Genomic DNA, 22,773 nt, shown 5'->3' with positions numbered 1-22,773 from the left:
CTCTGCCAAAGCTATGCCGCGCTGGTCGTTACCTAGAGGAGAATGCCATGAAGTGTGATGGCGCATTAAAGTCCCCTAGAACCAGACTATTGTGGTCAGATAGTAACCCACTTATGTCGGGGTTGTAAGCTTGGCCATTAATCGGTGCACAGCTACCAACCGGCGGTATGTACACGTTGTATAGCTCTATCTCGTCCGTACCGCACCTGACTGCTATCCCCATGCACTCCCTGTAGGGAGTGCAATATAGACGCCTGGCGCAGGCGAGATGGGTCTATATTGCACGGAATGGTGTATCACGAAAGCCAATCCCCCACTTCCATTCCTTGCGTGACCTTACGTAGCATATTGTATCCGTGGCAACTGTTAAAGCTGCAGATGTTGGTCAGCTTGGTCAACACACACACACACACACATACTAGGACGCAGAAGGCGACGACGACGTCGTTTGTGACCTGGCTATGTTCGCACAGCACCTTGCAACATATCCAGAATGACTATACTCCTATACTATAAGTGACGCCAGAGCAAGATCAAAAGTGTACCCACTCTATGCACCGATTACACCCCACCGACCGATGATGGAAGCGGTTCTGGTAGACCGAACAGAACCATGGTCCGGGGTTCTTTTCAATCCTGGCACGGATCAGAAGCGTGCGGAGAAGGCACTCTGGGATATGCATCTTTTCTTTTGTCCCTCTCCCATGACGAAAAAAAAACGAACACGTACATTGACCCGATCAAAGGATCCATCGAGTCAAATCGGTGCGTACAACCGGCTGTCATGGGATTGAACCTTCTTAATGGTGTTTTGCTGCAGAGAAGCTTTTTCTAACGATTTGTATCGCCTAACTGTCGGTTAGGACCTGAAACTGAATTACTCATCATACTGTGGGCAATCACGTGTTCCTGTGATAACATTACTTGAAGTACTAACCTGTCTTTTGGTGTCTAAAGAACATCATTCTCTAAACAATGGCAATGTCAGTATGCAAATTTGCCCATGAACATTCCATTTAGAAACAGCGATGATACTTTTCTTATATGTATGACACCACTTAGTACAGATGTTTACACAGTTTATTAGCGAAGGTATATACATCGCTAGTGTCGCCAGCAATAGGAGATAACCACCGCCGAAAATTTTTTGATGTTCTCGCTAGGATTTGAACCCACGTGTTCTGCTTCAAAGGCAGGCATGCCAACCTCTAAGCTACGGAGGACCCCAACTTCATTATAGATGTGTCAAACAAGGGAATTAAAATAAAAAGAGCTTTGACCCTTTTTTAAAAACACCCTTTTTGACCTTTTCATCAATAACTCTCAACGGTAATCCGGTATATATGATTCGACCCGGCTGCTTTTACTTTTTATACCTGAGTCCGAGCAGCGTGCAGTTGAGCGATACCAATTTATACATACTTTTTTCCCAAATCGGAAACAATAAGAGTTCTAAAAGGCGAATTCGAGAACGAGGTCGGAAACTCGACTTCGAGAATATCAAACTGTTTCTACTTTAAAAGTGATTTCATCTGAGTCTCTCGCATTGGCGATACGGAAAACATAAATAAGTTACATTACCTCAGGTGTTCTGACCATAGGATAGGTTACAATGGAGGACTAGCAACCCCGGTTACTAGCCGCTTAACTCGCAGACTTTAGGTCCATTGTGGTGCGCTCATGCTCGACGTTTCGTCAACTTTTCCGATTTTCAGACCACATTTTTTTATTTTTTCTTTGTTTTCTATTTTATTTGATAAACTTTGTGTTTCGTTTTGTCTCTGCTAAAAAATATTATAACATATTTATATTCAATTTGCAATTTAATTGTGCTAATGCTATTAAACACTCGTTGTGTCAATAGGATAATTAAAATAAAAAAAATATATATATATATTCCTGATGTAATTGTAGTTATTTAAGAAAAATATCACCAATAATTCTAACTAGCCTCAGTAGTTAGTTCCTCATATATGATTTTTGCACGCATTATTATACACATAGTCCAAAATAAGGAATTTGTTGCCTTTCACTGGGTTGGTTGAATATGTTACATCTTGAATATGATTGACTAATGCAGTAATGGAAGAAAAATAGGATTTAATAGAGAAAATTAATATTGACTACATTTTCTTACTTACACTGGGAAAAGTTGTCTATTTGGGGGCAGCAACGGCCGTTGTTGCAGAGGCCTTTTCTTTTTCTTTAAGTTCCTGTTGATACATATAGGCTCTTCCCAATTGTACCGATTGTACAAGACCCACAAATAAGTTCACTGAGAATAAACCCCAATTTTTGGGTTTAATGACTAAGGAATAACGCGACCATATAATGCCGGTGGCAGCCAAAGCTCCACACTGTGAAACAGAAAGAGTTTCAGCAGGACGTGCCAAATCACTGAGACCCGCAATCACAAGACCCTATGAGAGAAAAAAAATCACTTTAATACAAATTCAAATTTATATGGAATTTCAAAAGTCAAGCGGCAATCTACATGGTTATATTGTCAATATTATCATTTTTATACCCACCACCAAAGGATGGGGGTATATTCATTTTGTCATTCCGTTTGCAACACATCGAAATATCCATTTCCAACCCTATAAAGCATATATATTCTTGATCAGCGTAAAAATCTAAGACGATCTAGCCATGTCCGTCCGTGTCTGTTGAAATCACGCTACAGTCTTTAAAAATAGAGATATTGAGCTGAAATTTTGCACAGATTCTTTTTTGTCCATAAGCAGGTTAAGTTCGAAGATGAGCTATATCGGACTATATCTTGATATAACCCCCCTATATAGACCGATCCGCCTATTTAGAGTCTTAGGCCCATAAAAGCCACATGTATTATCAGATTTAGCCGAAAATTTAGGACAGTGAGTTGTGTAAGGCCCTTCGACATCTTTCTTCAATTTGGCCCAGATCGGTCCAGATTTGGATATAGCTGCCATATAGACCGATCACTCGATTTAAGGTTTTGGGCCCATAAAAGGCGCATTTATTGTCCGATTTTACCAAAATTTAGGACAGTGAGTTGTGTAAGGCCCTTCGACATCTTTCTGCAATTTGGCCCAGATCGGTCCAGATTTGGATATAGCTGCAATATGGACCGATTTATTTATTTGTCCGATGTCGCCGAAATTTTGGACAGTGAGTTGTGTTGGGCCCTTCGACATAATTTTTCGATTTGGCCCAGATCGGTCCAGATTTGAATATAGCTGCCATATAGACCGATCTCTCGATTTAAAGTTTTGGGGCGTAAAAGGCGAATTTATTGTCCGGTGTCGCCGAAATTTGGGACAGTGGGTTGTATTGGGCCCTTCGACATTCTCCTTCAGTTTGGCTCAGATCGGTCAGATTTGAATATAGCTGGCATATAGACCGATATCTCGATTTTAAGTTTTGGCCCCATAAAAAGCTCATTTATAATTCGATTTCACTGAAATTTGACACAGTGACATAAGTAAGGCTTTTCGACATACGTGTCGAATATGGTTCAGACCGGTTTTTTTTTTGGATATAGCTACTTAAAAGACCAATTTTTTTTTATATCCAATGAACAATGACTTGTACTTATAAGTATTTGGTCCAAATCGAAACATATTTCGATATAGCTGCTATAAGGCATAAGGTATGCATTTTTCACCTGACTTTGACGAAAGTTGTTTTACATATATACCCGAGGTTCAGAGTATCCAAAGTTCGGCCCGACCGATCTTAACGCCTTTTTTCTTGTTAGGTGATGTCCAATGCAGAGCAATACAAGAAAAAAAAATCGTATAATACGTCATTTATACAATATAGCAATTTTCTATTTTATAAATACATACCTACAAACATTTATACTCAAATAATCAAAGCAAGTATAAATAAAATATATCTATATATTTCTTTGTATCATCACATGTCTTGCAATGAAAGAGCAAGAGCTTAGAGAGGACGTGCGGTAACGGCTCTTGCTTAAATACTGAGTGCCTATAGTGCTCGATATGACAAAGAGAGTTATTGGTGCAGTAACATAACCAATGGTCATAACGTTGCCGCGGCGATAAATCCTATGAACCGAAACTAGTTTGCTCACCTATGGAGCTTGACGAGGATTGCCACCTCCACATACAAATGTGGCTACAAAAAACATCAAAATAACAACTACCTTTGAAAGAAATTGAAAAATTCCTTGGCTTTCTCGAAGCGAATGTAAATTTGCACTCGAGCATTCAATTGAGGAGTCTTGAATTAAGGAGTTCGAAGTCCGAATGGCGTTTCACTGCGCAACATCCCTTTGAGGACAAGTTTTTACATGGCCTAATGCCTCACAAATGCCACCAGCACTAAGAGGGAGGGTTAAAAACCACTTAAATTTTTTTCTGATTTTCTTGACAGTATCCGAATTTAGGCCTTCAGCTTTATAAGCGGACATGCTATCCATGCTTTGGCTTAGTTACCCCTTCCACAAAATCGTGGTTTAGTTGACAAGTTTTTACATGACTAAATACCTCACAAATGTCACCAGTACTAGGAGGGAGGGTTAAAAACCACTGAACTTTTTTTTGTGATTTTCTCACCACTGAACTTTTTTTCTGATTTTCTCGCCAGTATCCGAATTTAGGCTTTCAGCTTCATAAACGGACATGCTATTCTCTGTGCCAGGGTGGACAATTTTTGGCTTAGTTGCCCCTTCCACAAAATCGTGGTTTAGTTGGCTACTGGGACGAGATAGCATGTCACAGTTCGAATGTCACAGTTCACTTAGCCGAATCGAAAGCCTTCGACAGGTCAAAGTCCACGAGGAACGTCCTATGCATCAATTTGGTCCAGTTGGGATCTCTGCTAATATGTGCTGTGATAACGTATAATGCAATTTTCGACCTTTGCAATTTACAAAATTCATGCTGATGGCCAGCACTTGGAACAACATGAAGGAGAAGTGCCTGAAGCGTTTTAGCCACTGACTAGAAATGTATAATCGTACTATTACAGTTCTTTACTCTCATCATTCCTTCCTTACTCTCATATTTTCCTTGGGATAAATCACCCCTTTTCAAGACTTTAGGAAATATAATTGTTAAAAACCGTTTGAGGTCAATGGTCAGCTACCCAACTCCCAGTATATGAAAATTTTTGCTGCTGATGGTCAGCACTTGAAACAAGATGAAGGAGAAGTGCTTCAAGAGTTTTAGCCATTGACTAGAGATGTCTCATCGTATTACCACAGGTCTTGCCTACTCTTATTTTTTCCTGGGGATAAATCAGCCCATTTTCAAGACTTTAGCAAATATAAGTGTTAAAATATAGTTTGATCAGGTACACGGCATTCGGTGCATGCAAATTTTAAAGCATCGATGGCTTAGGTGCAATTTCGCCTCAGAGACCATAAATGCGACGAATAATTTTCCTCCTCGCCCTATCACTCTCGTGATATTCATTAGGCCTTTCCAATCGTTTTATGTTCAGCGACGAGGCCACTGTAGCTCGAAGGTTAGCATGTTCACATTTGACTCAAAACGCCTGAGTACAAATCCCTAAGAGTACATTAGAAAAAAATTGTACCCTTTCTAGTTCTGGCGACAATTGTGAGGTATGTAATTACCTTAGAGGTAATCAGCCGTATGAATTTTTCCTCCAATTGGTGTCGCTCTACGGCAAGCAACTTAGACTCGGCAATAAAAACGAGTCTTTTATCATTAAGCTTAAACTTTTATTGGACAGCACTCATTGATGTAAGAAAAGTATCCCCGCTGTTCCTTAATGTAATATGTTCGGCGTTCAAAGGTTGTGAAATCATATGGTCATAATGGATAGAAATATATGAAGGTGTCGAAGGATCGAACCCAATGAAATTCCAAGTTGCAGTTCGCTAGACTGAAAAATGTTGTTGTTAACACATACTTGCACGGTTGAATTAGCAATTCTTGGCCAACTTGTTGGGGAGCAAAGTAGTTGCTGTGTAAATCTTAGGAATATTGATTTGCTGTCGATGGCTAAAACAGAAGTCTAACTAATAGTGTCCGTTCTATAAAGGAAATCTGTCAAACAAACCTATTTCAAATCTACATAAAGTTTTGTGAATACCGGTGTAAAGGTCTATCAGGTTTTTTAAATCAGCACTCCAATAGCATCTAGCTTCCTTTAATACTGTGGTATCTAAGTCAATCTCATTATATCCTAAGCTAGCGCCAAAATCCTTCTAAGATTCGCTTTTCAATATTTTAATATACACACTATCTAATCTTTTGCAAGTTTTATTGAAGTGTCACATTGTAAAAAGTCAATACAAACTTCCCCCTCATACTTTTCCTTTTTTGAATATTCATTATCTAATCGTGTATACTTTTTATATGATACTAAATAATATTGCATTGAGCATGCTAGCCCAAATCAGTATGTTTGATTTAATCAATTGTCTGTTTAGGTGAAAAATATGCAGACATGTACATATGAAGCAGGCCACCGTAGCTCAAAGGCATGCCCTCCTTTGACGCTGAACGACTGTGAAACCAATCTCCGGTAAACTTTATTTAAATGACTTATACCACAGCACGAGCTAAGGACAAAAAACGTTTTTCTCCCTTTTTTTAAATAAGTCCAAATCTCGACCCACAGATGGAAACCTCTTATAACATTTTACTTATACTCACTAAGGTTAGCAGCATTAGCCAAAAGATAAACGATGTTACATTTTTAAGGTTCGAGTCAAGTTTCCAATACAAAATTTCTAATAACCTTTAACACAACAATTGCACCCAAATGTCTTTATTTTTATTCCATTGGCAAAGGAAATGGTGTTGTAGCTGTGCCATGCCTACTTTAATTATTCCCTTATCTTTTTTTTTTTGGTTTGATAGAGTACTTGAATTAGCAACATTTAAGATGGCATTGATAAACCTTATCCTCTGTTGTCTCGAACAACGAGCATGCAGGGGCTAATGCAAACCAGACAAACAAAACAACCCCAACGCTTTATGACGTAGAAAAATAATTAACAATGATTATATAAATCTTACCCATTTGAATACGGGAGACCAAAAGAATATTGTTTTAGGGCCTAAAAATATCAAAAAAGAATGGTCATTTAAGCTAACGACAGACAATAAACCGATCATTTGAGGGGTCACATACCAGCGGGATGATTCCATAATGGACGTAACTTTGCAGGCACCATAGGATCGACGGCACCAACCAAACCATTGTAAACCTTTGAGGGAAAACTCAATTTTGCCGGAGCAGATGGTGGTGGTGGTGGTGGAGCCGCCGTAGAAGCCATGGAATATTATACTGGAATTTCTTCAATGAATGGCAAAAATCTGGTATGGAAATGGATGATTGGCCGCCACGCAACAAACGTTTTCGCTAATGTTGTTTATTTGAACTGCGACTTAATGACAAAAAATGAAATGTTCACTTTTCTCACTTCCACCAGCCAGTAAACACAAACACATGAACACGCAACTTGCTAATGAAAACCATCGCAGAGAGCAAGAGAGAGAGAGAGAGAGTGAGAGAGAGCTTTCTCCTACCTTGGCCTTGACAAACGGCAAATTTACAACAGTGAAATGCTTCCGCTGTATTTTTAGTTTACGGAAATCCTAATTTACAAATTGAAAAAAGAAACACACTTGCGTGTCTTTTAAAAATATAGTCAACAACAAACCACTTGCACAATTGGCACGCAAATTAAAAAGGAAAGAGATTTGCATTCAAACACTGTAGTTTTGATTATGTTAATTTCTTTTTTGCACATGTGTACATGGATATGTACATATATGTTAATATTTATGTTTGTTATAAACAAGTCCAAAGCTTTTATCTCTCAAGCAAATATTTAATTAGCACCTAATGCTAGTTATAACCTATCTTATTCCACTAATTATTAAAAATATATCTTCAAATCAGATTAATAGAAAATTTCTGTCCATATTTTGAAGGCTACCAAACAGTTGTTTTTCTTTGAGTAAAGTATACAAACCGTTGTTGACTACAGTACTGTAGATTAATGTATTGTTCACACAGAAAGATAGGTTGGTCTTCCACACATAAAGGCAGCAACAAGTAAAGCTGCGATGTGTATTGTCATGGTTGAAGCAGTATTCACTAAGAAGGTTAAGTCACTGCCCAACTAAGGGAATATTGCAATTTCAGAGTTGTATCCAAATACACTCTTATGTCAAATGGTTAAGATTTTAAATTTTTTCAACATTTTGTTTATTTTTTCACATTTTTAACGTTTTAGTTTATAATTTACACATTTATGATCATAAATATTTTGGTTTTGTGGCTGCTACACTTGGTAATGCGTCTGAAAAACCAGAATATCAATAAGGTGGTGTTCAGAAACTTGACAGCCTAGTGGGAATTTGCGCCACCATCCCTACAGGGTTGTATTGCTGATTTTTTGTTGTTGGGCAAGTGACTAACCTTTTTAATTCAACCATGTGCATAGTCATATGTATTTTCAAAGATAGCAACTCTGAAAGATGTACACATTTGGGTTGTTTTATTTATTAGTCGGTGGATTGGTGCTAAAGCTATCATAGTATTCTGTTCATCACGTAGTGTACCGTAAACACTTGCGTATAATTTTTCTCGCGAAGTACACTATCTGTCAACAAGTTTTGGTTTTGGGTGTGTGTGTATTATAGTTAAGAAGCATGACACACACAAACAACGAAAAATGGCGCGAACTAGTAACATACACAGAATCAGAGTTGAACTAATCACTGATTTTGACAGATAGTGCACTCAATATTTTGTTGTTGGGCAAGTGCCACTACCTCTAAATGAATATATATTGGGACCAACCCTTAAACCCCTTTTACACTGCTCATTAAATCCGGATTCAAGGCTCTCGTCAGCTGATTGCATAAAGGGAAAAGAGATGATAATCATGGTTGATGAAATTGTCCAACTCCAGAGTTGTATCCAAATCCTACTAGAACGTTAAATGCTTGGTTTTAATTTAAAATTTTTTTCACATATTGTTCCAGTTTTCACATTTTATTTTTTTTAAATTTTTTATTTACACTTTTATAACCATAAATCTTTTAATCTTGTGGCTGGTACATATGATGATGTAAATAAAAACTAGAATGTCAATTTGAAAGTGTCCAGAAATTTGACAGCCTAGTGCGAATTTTCGCCACCATCGCCACAGGGTTGTATGGTTAATTTCTTTGTTGTTGGGCAAGTGAGCCAACCTTCTTAATTTAACCATAAATACAACATTTTTCAAAGAGAAAAAATATATAATATGGGAAGGGAAGGAAACCTGAATAGGAATAAAATCGAGGTTTCGTTGGTGATGGATCATTGTGGAGTCCTCGTTGTTATTGCATTCGTTATTCGTTTAGGGTTAGTATTCTTATGCTTTCGGAATTTGACAGCTATTAAATGGTTTTGTTTCCATACCAAAAACACTTTTTATCTGCACTTATTGTTTTCTCTATTCAGTTAAGTTTTTCGCATATAAATAAGGAAAAACGAACCATTGAGACGTCTCTCCATCTTAAGGAGTACGACATGGCGGCCTTCTCGAATATTGAGAGGGCATTGAACAACGAGGAGATGGGTCGAAAGTCTCCTCCCTGAGCCGCACGGGGAGACAGAGTACGGCGAAGGTTCCCTTGAGGACACTATGGATGCGGTGGGCAGATTGAGGAGGGTTTCAAAAGACAAGGACTGGATTGGGGCTATACTACGACACACACAACATTTCAGGGAGAGCTATGTGCCATAACGATAGACGCAAAAGAAATTCTGGGAAGGGATTTACACTTTTTGAAATCAGTTGTTGTTTCTGATATTGTAGCCACATTTGTATGTGGAGGTGGCGATACTCGTCAAGCTTGTTCCGGTCCATAGGACCAATCGCCGCGGGAACGTTATGGTCATTAGTTTTTAAAAGACGCCAAAAGATCGCCTTGTCACATCGAGTATCACAGGAACTCAGTATTTAAGCAAGAGCTGTTGCAGCCCGGCCGGTCACTGAGACTCTCCCTTTGGTACCGCTGGTTGTCCACGACTGCAATTACAGCTACTCCGTATTCGTCTTCCGCTAACCACGACCTGAGGTTCTCGTAATTACAATGAACACCAAACAAATTGGAGCTCGGAGTTTCAACTGATGTGGTGCTTATAATCATTTCGTTCCAGGTCGAAATCAGTTTGTGCATATGGCGGCCCTCAAGGCATTGGGCTCTATTACAATGAGGTCAAAGTGCGTGGCGGAGTGTGTGGAATCCCTGAATAGACCCCAGTTTCATGACATAGTGCTAACATAGATTAGCGGATACGACAACGCCGTATTGGCACTTACCTCCTACTCTCTTCTTGTAATTTCTTGTTATCACATATGTCATGGTTTACTTTTTCACAACAGGTCAGACTGGCTACCTATTCATAGTGGGCTCCCATTCGAACTTAATTATTAACAATAAATTCCACAGAAAAATCGTAGAATAGAAGAATGGCAAACATTTTTGGTTTTGAAATTTGCAAACTTCAAATTTTATCAGCTGATACGAAAACGGAACGTAAAATTTAGTTTTTACTAAAATCTACTTTCCGGTTACGGTCAACAACGACGTTCGCTAATCGTTTGCTTTTGTTTTTATAAAGCAAAACGAAACATCTGAGACGTTTTCCTACATTTACAGTGTATTTGGGAGAGCATAACGAGGCCTTTATTCACAAAACTTAAACCTAAACCTAAAGGGTGATTTTTTAGTTAGTATCTTTTTGTGGGTTAAACAGCTCCCCCACGTTTTGTGTTTTGTTGCACTGTTAAACATCTTCACTTTGGTCTATAATTTAACAATGAATCGTCTTACAAGGAACAACACTTGCAAATTATTGGATTTTGTTATCAAAAATCTTCAGCGACTTAGCTCATTTTTGGCTCAGTGGGTACGTAAATAAGCAGAATTGTCGATTTTGGAGTGAAGATCAGCCAGAAGCATTGCAAGAGCTGCCAATGCATTCAGAAAATCACAGTTTGGTGCGGGTTTTGGGCTGGTGATGTAAATCGTAACGTAAATGTGAATGGTGAGCGCTACCGTGAGATGAAATTCAAATTCTAATTCTAAATTTTTGTTTTTCTGAAAAACTTTTCTGTAGCTCTTACAATATCACCCTTTACTTTAAGGCTCCATAAAGTTCTGTGAATTAAGCCGTAAAAAGTTTTGCCCAAGAGATCACGAGACTAAAATTATAATTGAGCCTCCTTTTCATATTAGCTAGGCTTTTGTACAACAGCAAAAGTGGAAAATAATGACATGCTCTCTTGTCTTTTATTATTATAATAATTATATTTACGGTTTAAAAGAGTTTTGTTTTAAAAACGTTCTTATATTTTTTAAATATGTTGGCGTTTTTAAATACTTGTGAATTTTGTTGATTAATGAGCGATTATTGATGTTATTTATCTATGACAATGATGCTTAACGATGAGTGAAAGAAACTAAACAAAAGAAACCTCCAAAATGCATGCCAAAAAAAAAATAAGAATAATAAATAGATAGTTATTGGCAAAATAGATTAAAACAAAAGGAAATTGTTTTCGTTTTAAAAATTTTGAAAGTAGTTTTTACTACAATGTATTTAAGTTCCGAACAAAAATTAAATATAAAATAAAAAAAATTCTTTAAAGTAAAGTTTTTTTTTTTTTGTTTTGTTTAATTAGACGAGTCTCTTAGGTGTGTAATAAAAAAATTGGAAATTACAGAGGATGGACAAATATGGGGACAGCAGGAAGACGGATGTGGGATAGAGAGGATAAGGTTTTAATTTATATTTAAATTTCATGATAAAAGAAAGTCAAGGCTGATTAGTTTACTCGTGATTTCGTTTTCTTTTTCAAAATTGTGTTTAAAACTCAAAAATTCAATAAATCTGTTTGGTTTTGTATATATATGTTTATATATATAGAATAATATATAGATGATTTTTTATAAAGTATTAAATTACAATAATTAAATTATCATGGACTCGGTATGTTCGTTCTTGTTGTTTGCAATTTTGATAAATCCTTTTGTTTTTCGTGTTCTCGTGTTCTTTGTTTATGATTCTAAATTAAATAATAATTAAAAATTAAAAATTAAAGATTTAGATTGTTTGCAATGTACAAGACAACATTTAGCGTAAAATCATGGTCACATTGAAAAATAGGGGAAATTTTGTTAAAAATTAAATGAGTTCGGTAGTCTGCTATCAGCATTTGGATCAAATTGATATTGAGCTCCATCCGAAGCTGGCGCCATTGATGCTTGTTCGAGCTAAAATGAAAAAAATACAGTTTTAAAAAATTACATTGTTTATAATCTGTAATCAATGGCATAAACTTACCTCATCTGAGAAGTGCTGCTCAATAATTTCGTAGGCCAATTTGTAGATTTCCACATTTTCGTGGTTTTGTAATTTTTCAATTTTCTCCAGACCCTCACATTCTTCAATCAAATTGGCTACTTCTTGTACATGGCTATCAGCCATTTTGAGCATATTGTTAAGACCGTCTAGGACAACCTGAAAACAAAATTAATTTTGCTTTAAATAAAGTCAACAATATTACAAAAAAATCATAATCCTGGAAAATATATTGTTGAAATCATAACAATTTATAAAATGATTTGAGGGTGATAGACCGACCAGAACAATGTGGAAGTCAATTCAGCAATATTTGCCAGTAGAGCAGGAAATAAAATGCCTGGGGTCTAAGTTCAAAACACGTTGAACGCTCATGTTTACCACCGATCGCGATAAAGAGTATTTGAAAGTACATTAGGATTTTGATTTCCATATTTCGTATATTGATTTTCTTGAGGAAATGTCTAAATGCTAGTTTGCTTAGTTCTGTGTCATTTATAATTAGCGGTTTCGTTTGCTTGTATGAGAAAACTTCAATTTTATTGAAAACTAGCTGGAACGGGCCCACTACGTTGCGCCTTCTTTTACTTTATATGGAACAAAATTTTCCTTGGAATATTTATTTTCGACAACTAAAGAGCTTTTAGTGAAATAACATGCTACGAAAATAAAGGGTGATTTTTTTGAGGTTAGGATTTTCATGCATTAGTATTTGACAGATCACGTGGGATTTCAGACATGGTGTCAAAGAGAAAGATGCTCAGTATGCTTTGACATTTCATCATGAATAGACTTACTAACGAGCAACGCTTGCAAATCATTGAATTTTATTACCAAAATCAGTGTTCGGTTCGAAATGTGTTCAAATTTTGACAAATTTTGTTCAGCGATGAGGCTCATTTCTGGTTGAATGGCTACGTAAATAAGCAAAATTGCCGCATTTGGAGTGAAGAGCAACCAGAAGCCGTTCAAGAACTGCCCATGCATCCCGAAAAATGCACTGTTTGGTGTGGTTTGTACGCTGGTGGAATCATTGGATCGTATTTTTTCAAAGATGCTGTTGGACGCAACGTTACGGTGAATGAACACATTTCGAACCGAACACTGATTTTGGTAATAAAATTCAATGATATGCAAGCGTTGCTCGTTAGTAAGTCTATTCATGATGAAATGTCAAAGCATACTGAGCATCTTTCTCTTTGACACCATGTCTGAAATCCCACGTGATCTGTCAAATACTAATGCATGAAAATCCTAACCTCAAAAAAATCACCCTTTAGTATTCGCTTGACAAACGGTTTAACAATAAAGTGCCTTTATCTGAATCCCATATGATCTCTATCGGTCTACGAATTTAAGTTTGGATGAAAGGTGAACTCCATTCTTAAAATACTTTATTTCAGCCCGATATTCTCATGATGTCTCATTTAGGGGTGTTTTCGGGGGTGAGGTGGTCCCCCAGACACTTGGCCCTAAAAAAATATCAGCATCGTGCTCTTCTCTCAAATACTATTTTTTTAAACCCCACATTGCAATTGGTTCTGAGGGCAGTTTACAGGATGGGGCGTCCCCCAAACACATGGCCAAAAGATTGGTTATCAAATTAGTTTTCTAATCTCAAATACCTTTCACTTGAACCACATATTGGCATTGTCGAAAAATGTTTACCCTTTGGGAGGTGTTTTGGGGAAGGGGTGATGCCTAAAATACATGGTCTTACATTTGGATTTCAAAATCCTTTTCTACTCCCAAATACCTTTATTTGAGCCCCATATTGCGATGATCAGTAAAAAAAATTGCTGCTTGTGCTCTGTTCTCATATATTTAAACCCCATATTGCCATTAGACCCAAATTGGAAATCAAATTCGTTTTCTAACTTCAAATACCATACACACTTAAACCACTTATTGAAAAAGTCACCAAATATGTCCGGTTTGGAATATGCGCCCTACAAACAATGAATATCGAGCTCCACTGTCTTGAACACCCAAGCAAATACGTCCTACTTGGGGGTTGTTATGGTGGTGGAACGTCCCCTAGACAGTTGGTCCCGAATGTCAGATTCATGGTTTACTCCCAAATATCCTTCATTTGAGCTCCATTTTTCCATAGTCGGTAAACATGACCGGTTTGGGGGGTGTTTTGAGGGATGAGGCGGCCACTCAGTGACTTGGCTTTGAAGATATATACCAGATTCGTGTTCTACTCTAAAATACCTCTTATTTGAGCCTCATATTGCAATGGTCAGCAAATACTTCCTATTTGGGCGGTGTTATGAGGGTGGGGTAGCCACATAGCTACTTTTCCCGAACATTTATATCAGATTCGTGCTTCCAAAGACATTTCATTTGAGTCCCATATTGCTATGGTTGTAAATTTGTCTTCTTGGTCCCACATCTGAATATCAGATTCGTATTCTACACTCCAATACCTTTTATTTAAGCCCCATATGGCCATGGTCAGTAAATAAGTCCTGTTTGGGGGTGTTTTGGGGAAGGGGTGGACCCCCAGAAACTTTGTCACAAATTTGGATATCAGATTCGTATTTTTTGAGTCCCATATTGCCATGGCCGGTAAATATGTCCGATTTAGGGTGTTTTGGGGGATGGGGTGGTCCCCCAAACACTTGGTCCGACAATTGGATATCAGATACGTTCTTTAATCTTAATTACCTTTAATTTGGGTCTCATATTGTCGTGATTGGTGTATATATATAAATATATTTGGTAGGTTTTGGGGTGGGGCGCTCTCCCCTATGTACCCCATCCGAAATTTGAATACCAAATTTTTGTTTGTAGGTTACTATTAGAGAACACACAAAATTTCGCTTAAATTGCACAAACCAATTCTCCGAAATCTGGCGTTTCTGAAAATTAGGGTAAGGGTCCGCTAAAGACCTACAGTTTTCCGCCGTACAACATAATTTATAAACATCAAGTCGATCTACCAAACATCGGGTCAATGCACCATAAAGACCATCCTCGCCAAAGGGAGCTTGCCAATGATGGAAGTTTGTGGCCTTTCCATTTAGACATGCTTCTTAAGAATGAACATCCAATATTCACAAGAGAGCAGTTGTGAATAATAACACACTATTGTGATTCATAACAATCTCAAGCCAGCTGTTACAATATGTCATTTCTCTTTTCTTTTTATATTTTCACAATAGATTCTTAGTAGAAGTTAGTTGGTTTCAATCGTTTTCAATCACGAAATTAATTGGTCCAATTAATTTTTTTATTGGAAATGATTGGAAATGATTCAATCACGGAAATTTTAATATCAATCACCGTTTTTGAAAAAGTAATTGAAAATTTCCAATTAAAAAAATGCATATTCAATTAAAAAAATGCATATTCAATTAAAAAAATGATTGAAATTTTGAAATTCTCAATTTTTTTTTTTTTTTTTTTTTGATCCACTTAAAAATTATTCACATTTTTAATTAATTTGTTAATTGATCCAATTAACAATTTAGGAGGCCACCGATGATGATAAATGATGACCTATGACGCTGAACGCCTGGGTTCCAACCCTGGCGAGATCCTCAGAAAAAAATTTTCAGCGGTGGTTTTCTTCTCCTAATGCTGTGTGAGGTACTATGCCATGTGAAATTTCTCTCCAAAGAGGTGTCGCACTGCGGCACGCCGTTCAGACTCGGCTATAGAAAGGAGAGCCCTAATCATTGAGCTTAAACTTAAATCGGACTGCACTCATTGATATGTGAGAAGTTTGCCCCTGTTTCTTAGTGGAATGTTCACGGCCAAAATTTGCATTTTTTTTTACACAGATGTTTACCTCCTGGCACATGAACTTGAGGTGTGTTGTTTTGACAAAGGTCCGTGGGCATCCGAAATAAAAATTCGGGTGTCGGGTAGGGGTGCCCTTTAGATTTGTTGTTGTTAGTGTAGCAGTACATTGTGCACTGAGAAGGCAGCCCTTGGCGAATGAAAAGTTAATCCGGCACCTAAAACCGCCAGCCATGGTATTGCTATAGGTTTGTCGAAATGTGGGACGTATGGGTCTTTGAAATCTACTTCCCTTTGTATTGTAGGGGACAAAATAACCTTTAATTGAATTTACTTAAGCATCATATAAACGGCGCACAACAAGCTGATTACTGTCCACACCCTCTATTCAACCTAAACTAAACTTAGCACCATATTGCAAAATTTTTTGAGATTCGATAAAAATGATTGAATCAATTAATTTTTTAATTGAAAATCACAAAATTTTTAGTCACGATTGTGATTGAAAAAAATTTCAGAATCAATTAAAAAAATATTTGAATCAATTAGTTTTGTAATTGAAGTAAATTCATAATCAATTAAAAAATGATGGAATCACTTAATTTTTTAATTGAAAAAAATTTTATTTTCAAATAAATTTTTAGTTTTTTTGGGGATTTTTTTTTGTGTACATATCGCTCATGTGCTTAAAGAGTGTAAAAATCAAACAAATAATTTTTTGAATTAATTATTTATAAATATGCAGTAAATGATAATTAAATAAGCTATCTATCTTGCTTTGCCTGGTGTAAAAATTCCTATCTTTAATTTTAGTTATTGATTTATGTACACAATTTTGTAATTTTAAACCGCACGGGCCATTTCCAAAATTACAATAAAAGTTTTATTGGCACTGTTCAGTTAAATACCTTTCATTTGATAACTATCTTTAATTTTAGTTATTGATTTATGTACACAATTTTGTAATTTTAAACCGCACGGGCCATTTCCAAAATTACAATAAAAGTTTTATTGGCACTGTTCAGTTAAATACCTTTCATTTGATAATCATATTGCCCTAATAGGACAATACTCGGTATAAATGTCCTGCTGAGGTTGTTTTGTCAGTGGGCGACCTTCCTGACACTTGGGACCAAAGTTGTATACTAAAATCGTACTATTCAATTAAATAGCTTTCATTTGATGATCATATTGCCCTAATCGGTAGTGTCCTGCTGCGGGTGTTTTGTAGCTGGGTCGACCCTCCTGGCATTTGGGGCCCGACTATTGCATCAAACTCTTCAGGAAGGATACTAAATAACTAGAAAAGCTTTTCTTATTAAATTCATACCCTGAATAGAACCACACATTTATGTTGGACTACTCTCTTATTAATATAACATAAAATATTTAAATTTTTTTTTGGTTTTTTAAATGCTATTTTAAACACAATTTTTTTAATTGTATTCCTAAACAAAATAATTAGCAAATGAAACTACTAATAAACCTACTCACTATCATATTGATATTTTATAATTTTTTTTTAAATATTTGCTTAAATCTTTTTTTATTTAGACGTAAAGGGTTGTTGACATTTTTTTGAGTTAAGCCACTCTTCAAGTACATGAGCGATATATGACCGATATTTGGATTTAGATTTTGTATCTTCAAAAGGAAATGGAATGTAAATGTGTTTCATACTGCGGGGTAAGGTAGTGAATTGGGAATTATCAAGAACATATTTAATAGGGGCCTACTTCAAGAATTTATTTCAAATAAATTGAAAATTAGTTTTACTACTGGAGATACTTACATTAATAACTTGGGTATCTTGACATTGTAAAAGATCACAGAATGGTGGTATAACGCCCTCTTTGATGAGCGTAAACACTTGTTCGCGATTACCACTAATAGTCAAATTGCTAATAGCCCATGCAGCTTCCTTTTGTGTTTGGAATTCACCATTTCGCAGATTTTCAATAATTTTCGGTAGTAGGCCACAACTGATGACAGCCTGAACTTGCGATTGATTGCCGGCTGTGATGTTGGATAAGAACCATACGGCTTCTTTGCGTATTTTTTCCTTTTGGTGAGACAATAATGCCGGGAAATATGATAGAGCATCATAATTGAGTACCACTTGTGTTTGTTCATCCGAACCGGTGACAATATTGCCAACAGCACGCAATGCAGCTGTCTGCACTTTAACCTCAGCATGACCCAAAAGTGGTATCAATTTCGGCACCACTCCACTTTCAATGACCATTTGAATTTGATCATTTCCACCATCGGTTAAATAACTAATGGCCCAAACTGTGTCCACCAAGATATTGGTGTCTGTGTGATGAATCAATATATTGAGAGCGGGTAATATTTCGTGAATTGTAGCGGCCGGTGGTGGTGGATCCTTGTTACGGCATAAATTCACAATAACCCAGGTGACATTGCGCAAAAACGATATGGGGATATCGGGTTTAATAAAGGACAGCAAGGGTTGGACGACACCATGTTTTATGACAAAGTCACGCAATTCGGGACCATCACCAATTATATTACCCAAAGCCCAGACAGCTTGTTCGCATACGTTAGGAGCGGGTGAAGACAACAATTGTAAGAATAGGGGGACAGCACCGGCAGCGACCACTTGATTTGTTTGCTCCGATGTGCCAGAAGCAATATTTGTTAAAGCCCAGGCAGCTTCAAATTGCAACATGGTGTGATTGTGTTGCGTAAGGCATTCCACCAATATAGGAAGAATGTCGCTCTTTATTAAATCATTGATGGGTGGATTTTTATCAGACGATAGCAGTTTGCGCGCAGCTTGTACAGCAGCCAACTGCTGCTCGGGTTTTGTTGAATCGGCAGCTGATTCGGCCAATTTCTTCAAATTAATTTGATTTGGCAACTGATCATCTTCATCTGTGTTCGAGTCCATGTTGGGGACATTGCGTCGTTTGAGGATTGTCTCCTCGCGTTTGTTTTTGCGCAATTCCACTGTGACTTCATTTCGTCGTCGTCGCATTTCCTGCAATAATAATTAAACATTAAATAAACGAAAACGCACATGTAAGTAATAACAAAATTATTATAGGGCAATATTAAATTACAGAAATAATTAGGTACAAGGCCGGTATACAGGTTTACACCAATTCCATTCCGTTCTTTGTAATAAGAAGCCTATAAGGCCTATAAAAAAACCACATTGATGACACAACCTGAGTAATTCTTAAGTTCCAATTAAATCTAAATCTAAAGTATCGGGGGCCGAATTACCGCATACGTGAACGAGTAAAACCCTTCGAAATCTCTCTATTGCGAATTATGTATTTCTTTATTTAAAGAGAATTTTGGAAATTTAAGAACGCAAATTTTCAAATTGATCATAATTTATAAAAAATTGGATATTAAAATGTTTATAAAAAGTGGTATAGCATCCATTAAATACGAGATGAAATTTCATTTGATTCGAAAACGCAATCGATCACGTATGCGGTAATTCGGCCCCAGGCCAGTCAGTTTTTCGAATTCGCAAGAAAAATGATTTGCCTATTTGAAAGTGCCAGAGGTTCCCTTTACTATATAGAAATTTGACTATAATATGCATTCCAACAAATATGTATGTCGATGGCTCAGTATAAAAATGACCAAACACATTTCTTTGTTACTTTAAGCTGAGTATTCTGTTCAGCTTTTCGAGAGGAATACTATCAACCGCCATAGAAAAAAAAACGTCTGTTTGTAGTGAGGAAAATGCAAAAAAAAAAAAACTATAGTGGCAACACTTGAAAGAGAAAAAATAAAAATAAAAAAAAAAAAATAAAATATTGGGTTGCCCAAAAAGTAATTGCGGATTTTTTAAAAGAAAGTAAATGCATTTTAATTAAACTTAGAATGAATTTTAATCAAATATACTTTTTTACACTTTTTTTCTAAAGCAAGCTAAAAGTAGCAGCTGATAACTTTTTGGGCAACCCAATAGATAAAGAAATGTGTTTTGTTATGGAAACAAAAACATTTGATTGCTGTCAAATTTCACTCGCGAAATAATTAAAAATTTTAGCGGCTATTGCGATAGCAGAATATAATACCAACCCTTACAGGGGTAGTAATTAACTTAATTTACGACTTTTTTGAAATCGTTATAAATCTGTAATATGCAAATTTATGGACCCAAAATCCGCTTATAGAATAACAAAAATGCTAACTCCATTTTTGTTACTTTACAGAAGGAAAAATCTTAAATTATGATTTTTTTATCGTTATTAATCTGTTATTTACAATTGTATTCGCCTGCAATTTATAGATGACATTTCTCATCCAGAATAAACTTTAAACAAAACTGATTAAAGTTTTTCCCATATTAATACATAAGGAAATCTTTGGCTTTGCGTTTTCGAAGCCCGGAACAGACCTGTATATTTATAACACACAGCAGATTAATTTTTTTTAATAAAAGTAGATATTTAGATCTTTCACTGTGGAAAGTTTCCCTTATTGTAGAAATCTTGAAAAAGGCATTTTTTGCAATAAAAATGAATATGTTGACAACTCTCCCATATGTTTTTGCCACCAAAATTATTTTGGTAAATTGTGTTGTTTGCGTAGTGTTATCACAAAAAATAAAAGTGGAAGAACTATATTTGCTAACAATTATTATTTATAAACGAAAATGTAACTAAAATACCCTTTTTTTAACATGTTGGCTCAATTTAAGAAACGTTTTGCCGGCGCCTTTGGTGTTAAATTTCCAATTAGTGAATAACTTAGTGCCGCAAATAAAAAATTGTTAAATTTTTTTTCACCATTTTTTTTTTATCTGGAGTTTCATATGCGAAAACTGAAGTTAATACTGACCTTAAGTTATAACTATCCGATTTTTAACATTCAATAACAGCTCGATTATTTTAACAATGCTATAATTTTGTTTTCCAAATACATTTATGCCCATGAACATCCATTAGGAAACTGCGGGGAACTTCTCTCATACCAATGAGTGCCATCCGATTCATTTAAGTGCAATGATAAGGGATCTTTAATCAACGTGCCCGAACAGCGCACCGCAGATCGACACTATTTAGCAGAGAAGTTTTACCTAGCTGAATCTCACTGATGTCGCCCACATTTGCGAGTTGGATAGCCACCGCTGAATTTTTTTCCTTATTTTCTAGCCAGGCATTCAACGTCACAGGTGTACAGGCAAGCTATCCTTCAGTATGACAGGGAAATGACTCATATTTTTGTTTTGTTTACATTTGGTTAGAAATACCAAATCCTCTAGCAGGGGTTTTATTTGTGGATAAAGTAGGGTATTTTGTTCAAGTTTCAGAGTAGTTGTGATATTATAATTTATTTAAACTTATTTATAGCAAATATTCTACACCACACAATCCTGTCATATAACACTAGGATAAATTGTGTCTAAATGTTTTAGTCCTTTGCCTAAAGAAAGCAATTCTATTTCTCATACATTTTTCATTTATTTTTTTGAGAGTTGTTCACGTGAAAAGACGAATAGAATACCAACCCTAAACTAGAGATATCGCTATATTACACAACAGAAATTTTTTGAGCTAGTTAAAAAAAACTCAAAGATATGTATATAAAGGACTTTCCACAACAAATTAATCATTATTTACAGTTATCAACTAGAATGTATAAAGTTAAATAGTTGACAACCCTGTTTGCTTTATATCGATCAACCACTTTACAGGGTTGCATTGCTATAATTTATAGAGCTAAATGCTCAATACATTGTCACAATTGGTATCAGCATACAACTCGACACACAACCAGCCCGCAACCTGTGCATGTGTATATTGGTGTTCAAAGAAACAAACAGTAAATAAAGACACAAAGCAAAATGTGAAAAAATCACCGTAATTGAACCACGAGGAATGGAAGTGGCAATGGGATGAATAATATGAAGGAGACCGAACAAGAAAATTCGTCAATAAACTCTAATGCCATATAGAAAAACAAATTTCATAACAAATGTTCCAGAATTTGCACGCTCAATCGTTAAACAAACGCTCTTGCGTTTCAAAATCAAAAAAAATGTTAAATTCTAAGGAATAAAAATTAAATAATATACATATACTTATATTGGAAATGGAGGTTAAGCTATTCGTTCGTTTCGTTTTTTCCCTCTTCATTTTTGCCAATTCTTCCCTTTAGCTAGTACTTTATACCCATATATACGACACACCACCACTACGGGCTACATCTATTTTTTACAACAAAAACATGTGCCTTCTCAAGGAGAGATTTTACAGAAAAATACGAATATTTCATCAAAAGCATTCAATTTTTCGTTGATGTCATGGGTGTGGTTTCTTCCAATTGTACACAAATCTACGAAATATCCTCAGCTTACCTCTTGATCTTTTCCTTTGTTTTTGAAATTTTGCAAGCGATTCACATTTGGTTCCAGAGACGTCATTTTTCTTTCGATTTTCTTCCTCTTTCTTTCCTTTTTTTATTCAGTGAAATACGTGTACTCCGTAGCAGGTTTTGATTTTGTTTTATATGTACTTAGTGTTTATTCCTTTTTCTAAGAAACAAAAATATTTTAATTGTTTTTCAATACAATTTTAAGGTCTTGTATCAAAAATCACTGATTAAATGAACCGAAGAAAAAGACACAGCAACCGCGACGATTGATGAACGAACGAACGAGCAAATGAA

General features: G+C 36.1%; 2 protein-coding genes across 2 annotated transcripts; both read right to left on the bottom strand.

The window, feature by feature from the left end:
• Positions 1 to 1,804: 1,804 nt before the first annotated feature.
• LOC106096392 (mitochondrial pyruvate carrier 2) lies at positions 1,805 to 7,701 on the bottom strand. Its single transcript, XM_013264123.2, has 4 exons — positions 7,123 to 7,701; positions 7,008 to 7,048; positions 2,142 to 2,420; positions 1,805 to 2,071 (listed from the first exon to the last, which is right to left on the bottom strand). The coding sequence occupies exons 1-3, from the start codon at positions 7,265 to 7,267 to the stop codon at positions 2,157 to 2,159; spliced, it is 450 nt and encodes a 149-aa protein (XP_013119577.1). The 5' UTR covers positions 7,268 to 7,701; the 3' UTR covers positions 1,805 to 2,071; positions 2,142 to 2,156.
• Positions 7,702 to 11,892: 4,191 nt separating this feature from the next.
• LOC106096388 (importin subunit alpha-4) lies at positions 11,893 to 22,773 on the bottom strand. The gene is made up of 4 exons (XM_013264118.2): positions 22,463 to 22,773; positions 17,903 to 19,114; positions 12,343 to 12,519; positions 11,893 to 12,272 (listed from the first exon to the last, which is right to left on the bottom strand). The coding sequence occupies exons 1-4, from the start codon at positions 22,526 to 22,528 to the stop codon at positions 12,177 to 12,179; spliced, it is 1,551 nt and encodes a 516-aa protein (XP_013119572.1). The 5' UTR covers positions 22,529 to 22,773; the 3' UTR covers positions 11,893 to 12,176.

The sequence above is a fragment of the Stomoxys calcitrans genome, chromosome 2, assembly GCF_963082655.1.
Source record: "Stomoxys calcitrans chromosome 2, idStoCalc2.1, whole genome shotgun sequence".
Classification (NCBI taxonomy): domain Eukaryota; kingdom Metazoa; phylum Arthropoda; class Insecta; order Diptera; family Muscidae; genus Stomoxys; species Stomoxys calcitrans.
The sequence above is the reverse complement of the archived record's forward strand: the minus strand, read 5'-3'. Positions and strand labels throughout refer to the sequence as shown.

Bases quoted from the DNA above. Each gene is read 5' to 3' on its own strand.
- LOC106096392 (XM_013264123.2), bottom strand. From the start codon at position 7,267: ATGGCTTCTACGGCGGCTCCACCACCACCACCACCATCTGCTCCGGCA. The intron at 7,049-7,122 runs GTATGTGACCCC...TGATATTTTTAG, and splicing joins ATTATGGAATCATCCCGCTG to GCCCTAAAACAATATTCTTT. The intron at 2,421-7,007 runs GTAAGATTTATA...TTTCTCTCATAG, and splicing joins GGTCTCCCGTATTCAAATGG to GGTCTTGTGATTGCGGGTCT.
- LOC106096388 (XM_013264118.2), bottom strand. From the start codon at position 22,528: ATGACGTCTCTGGAACCAAATGTGAATCGCTTGCAAAATTTCAAAAAC. The intron at 19,115-22,462 runs GTAAGCTGAGGA...TTATTATTGCAG, and splicing joins ACAAAGGAAAAGATCAAGAG to GAAATGCGACGACGACGAAA. The intron at 12,273-12,342 runs GTAAGTTTATGC...TTTTCATTTTAG, and splicing joins AGCAGCACTTCTCAGATGAG to CTCGAACAAGCATCAATGGC.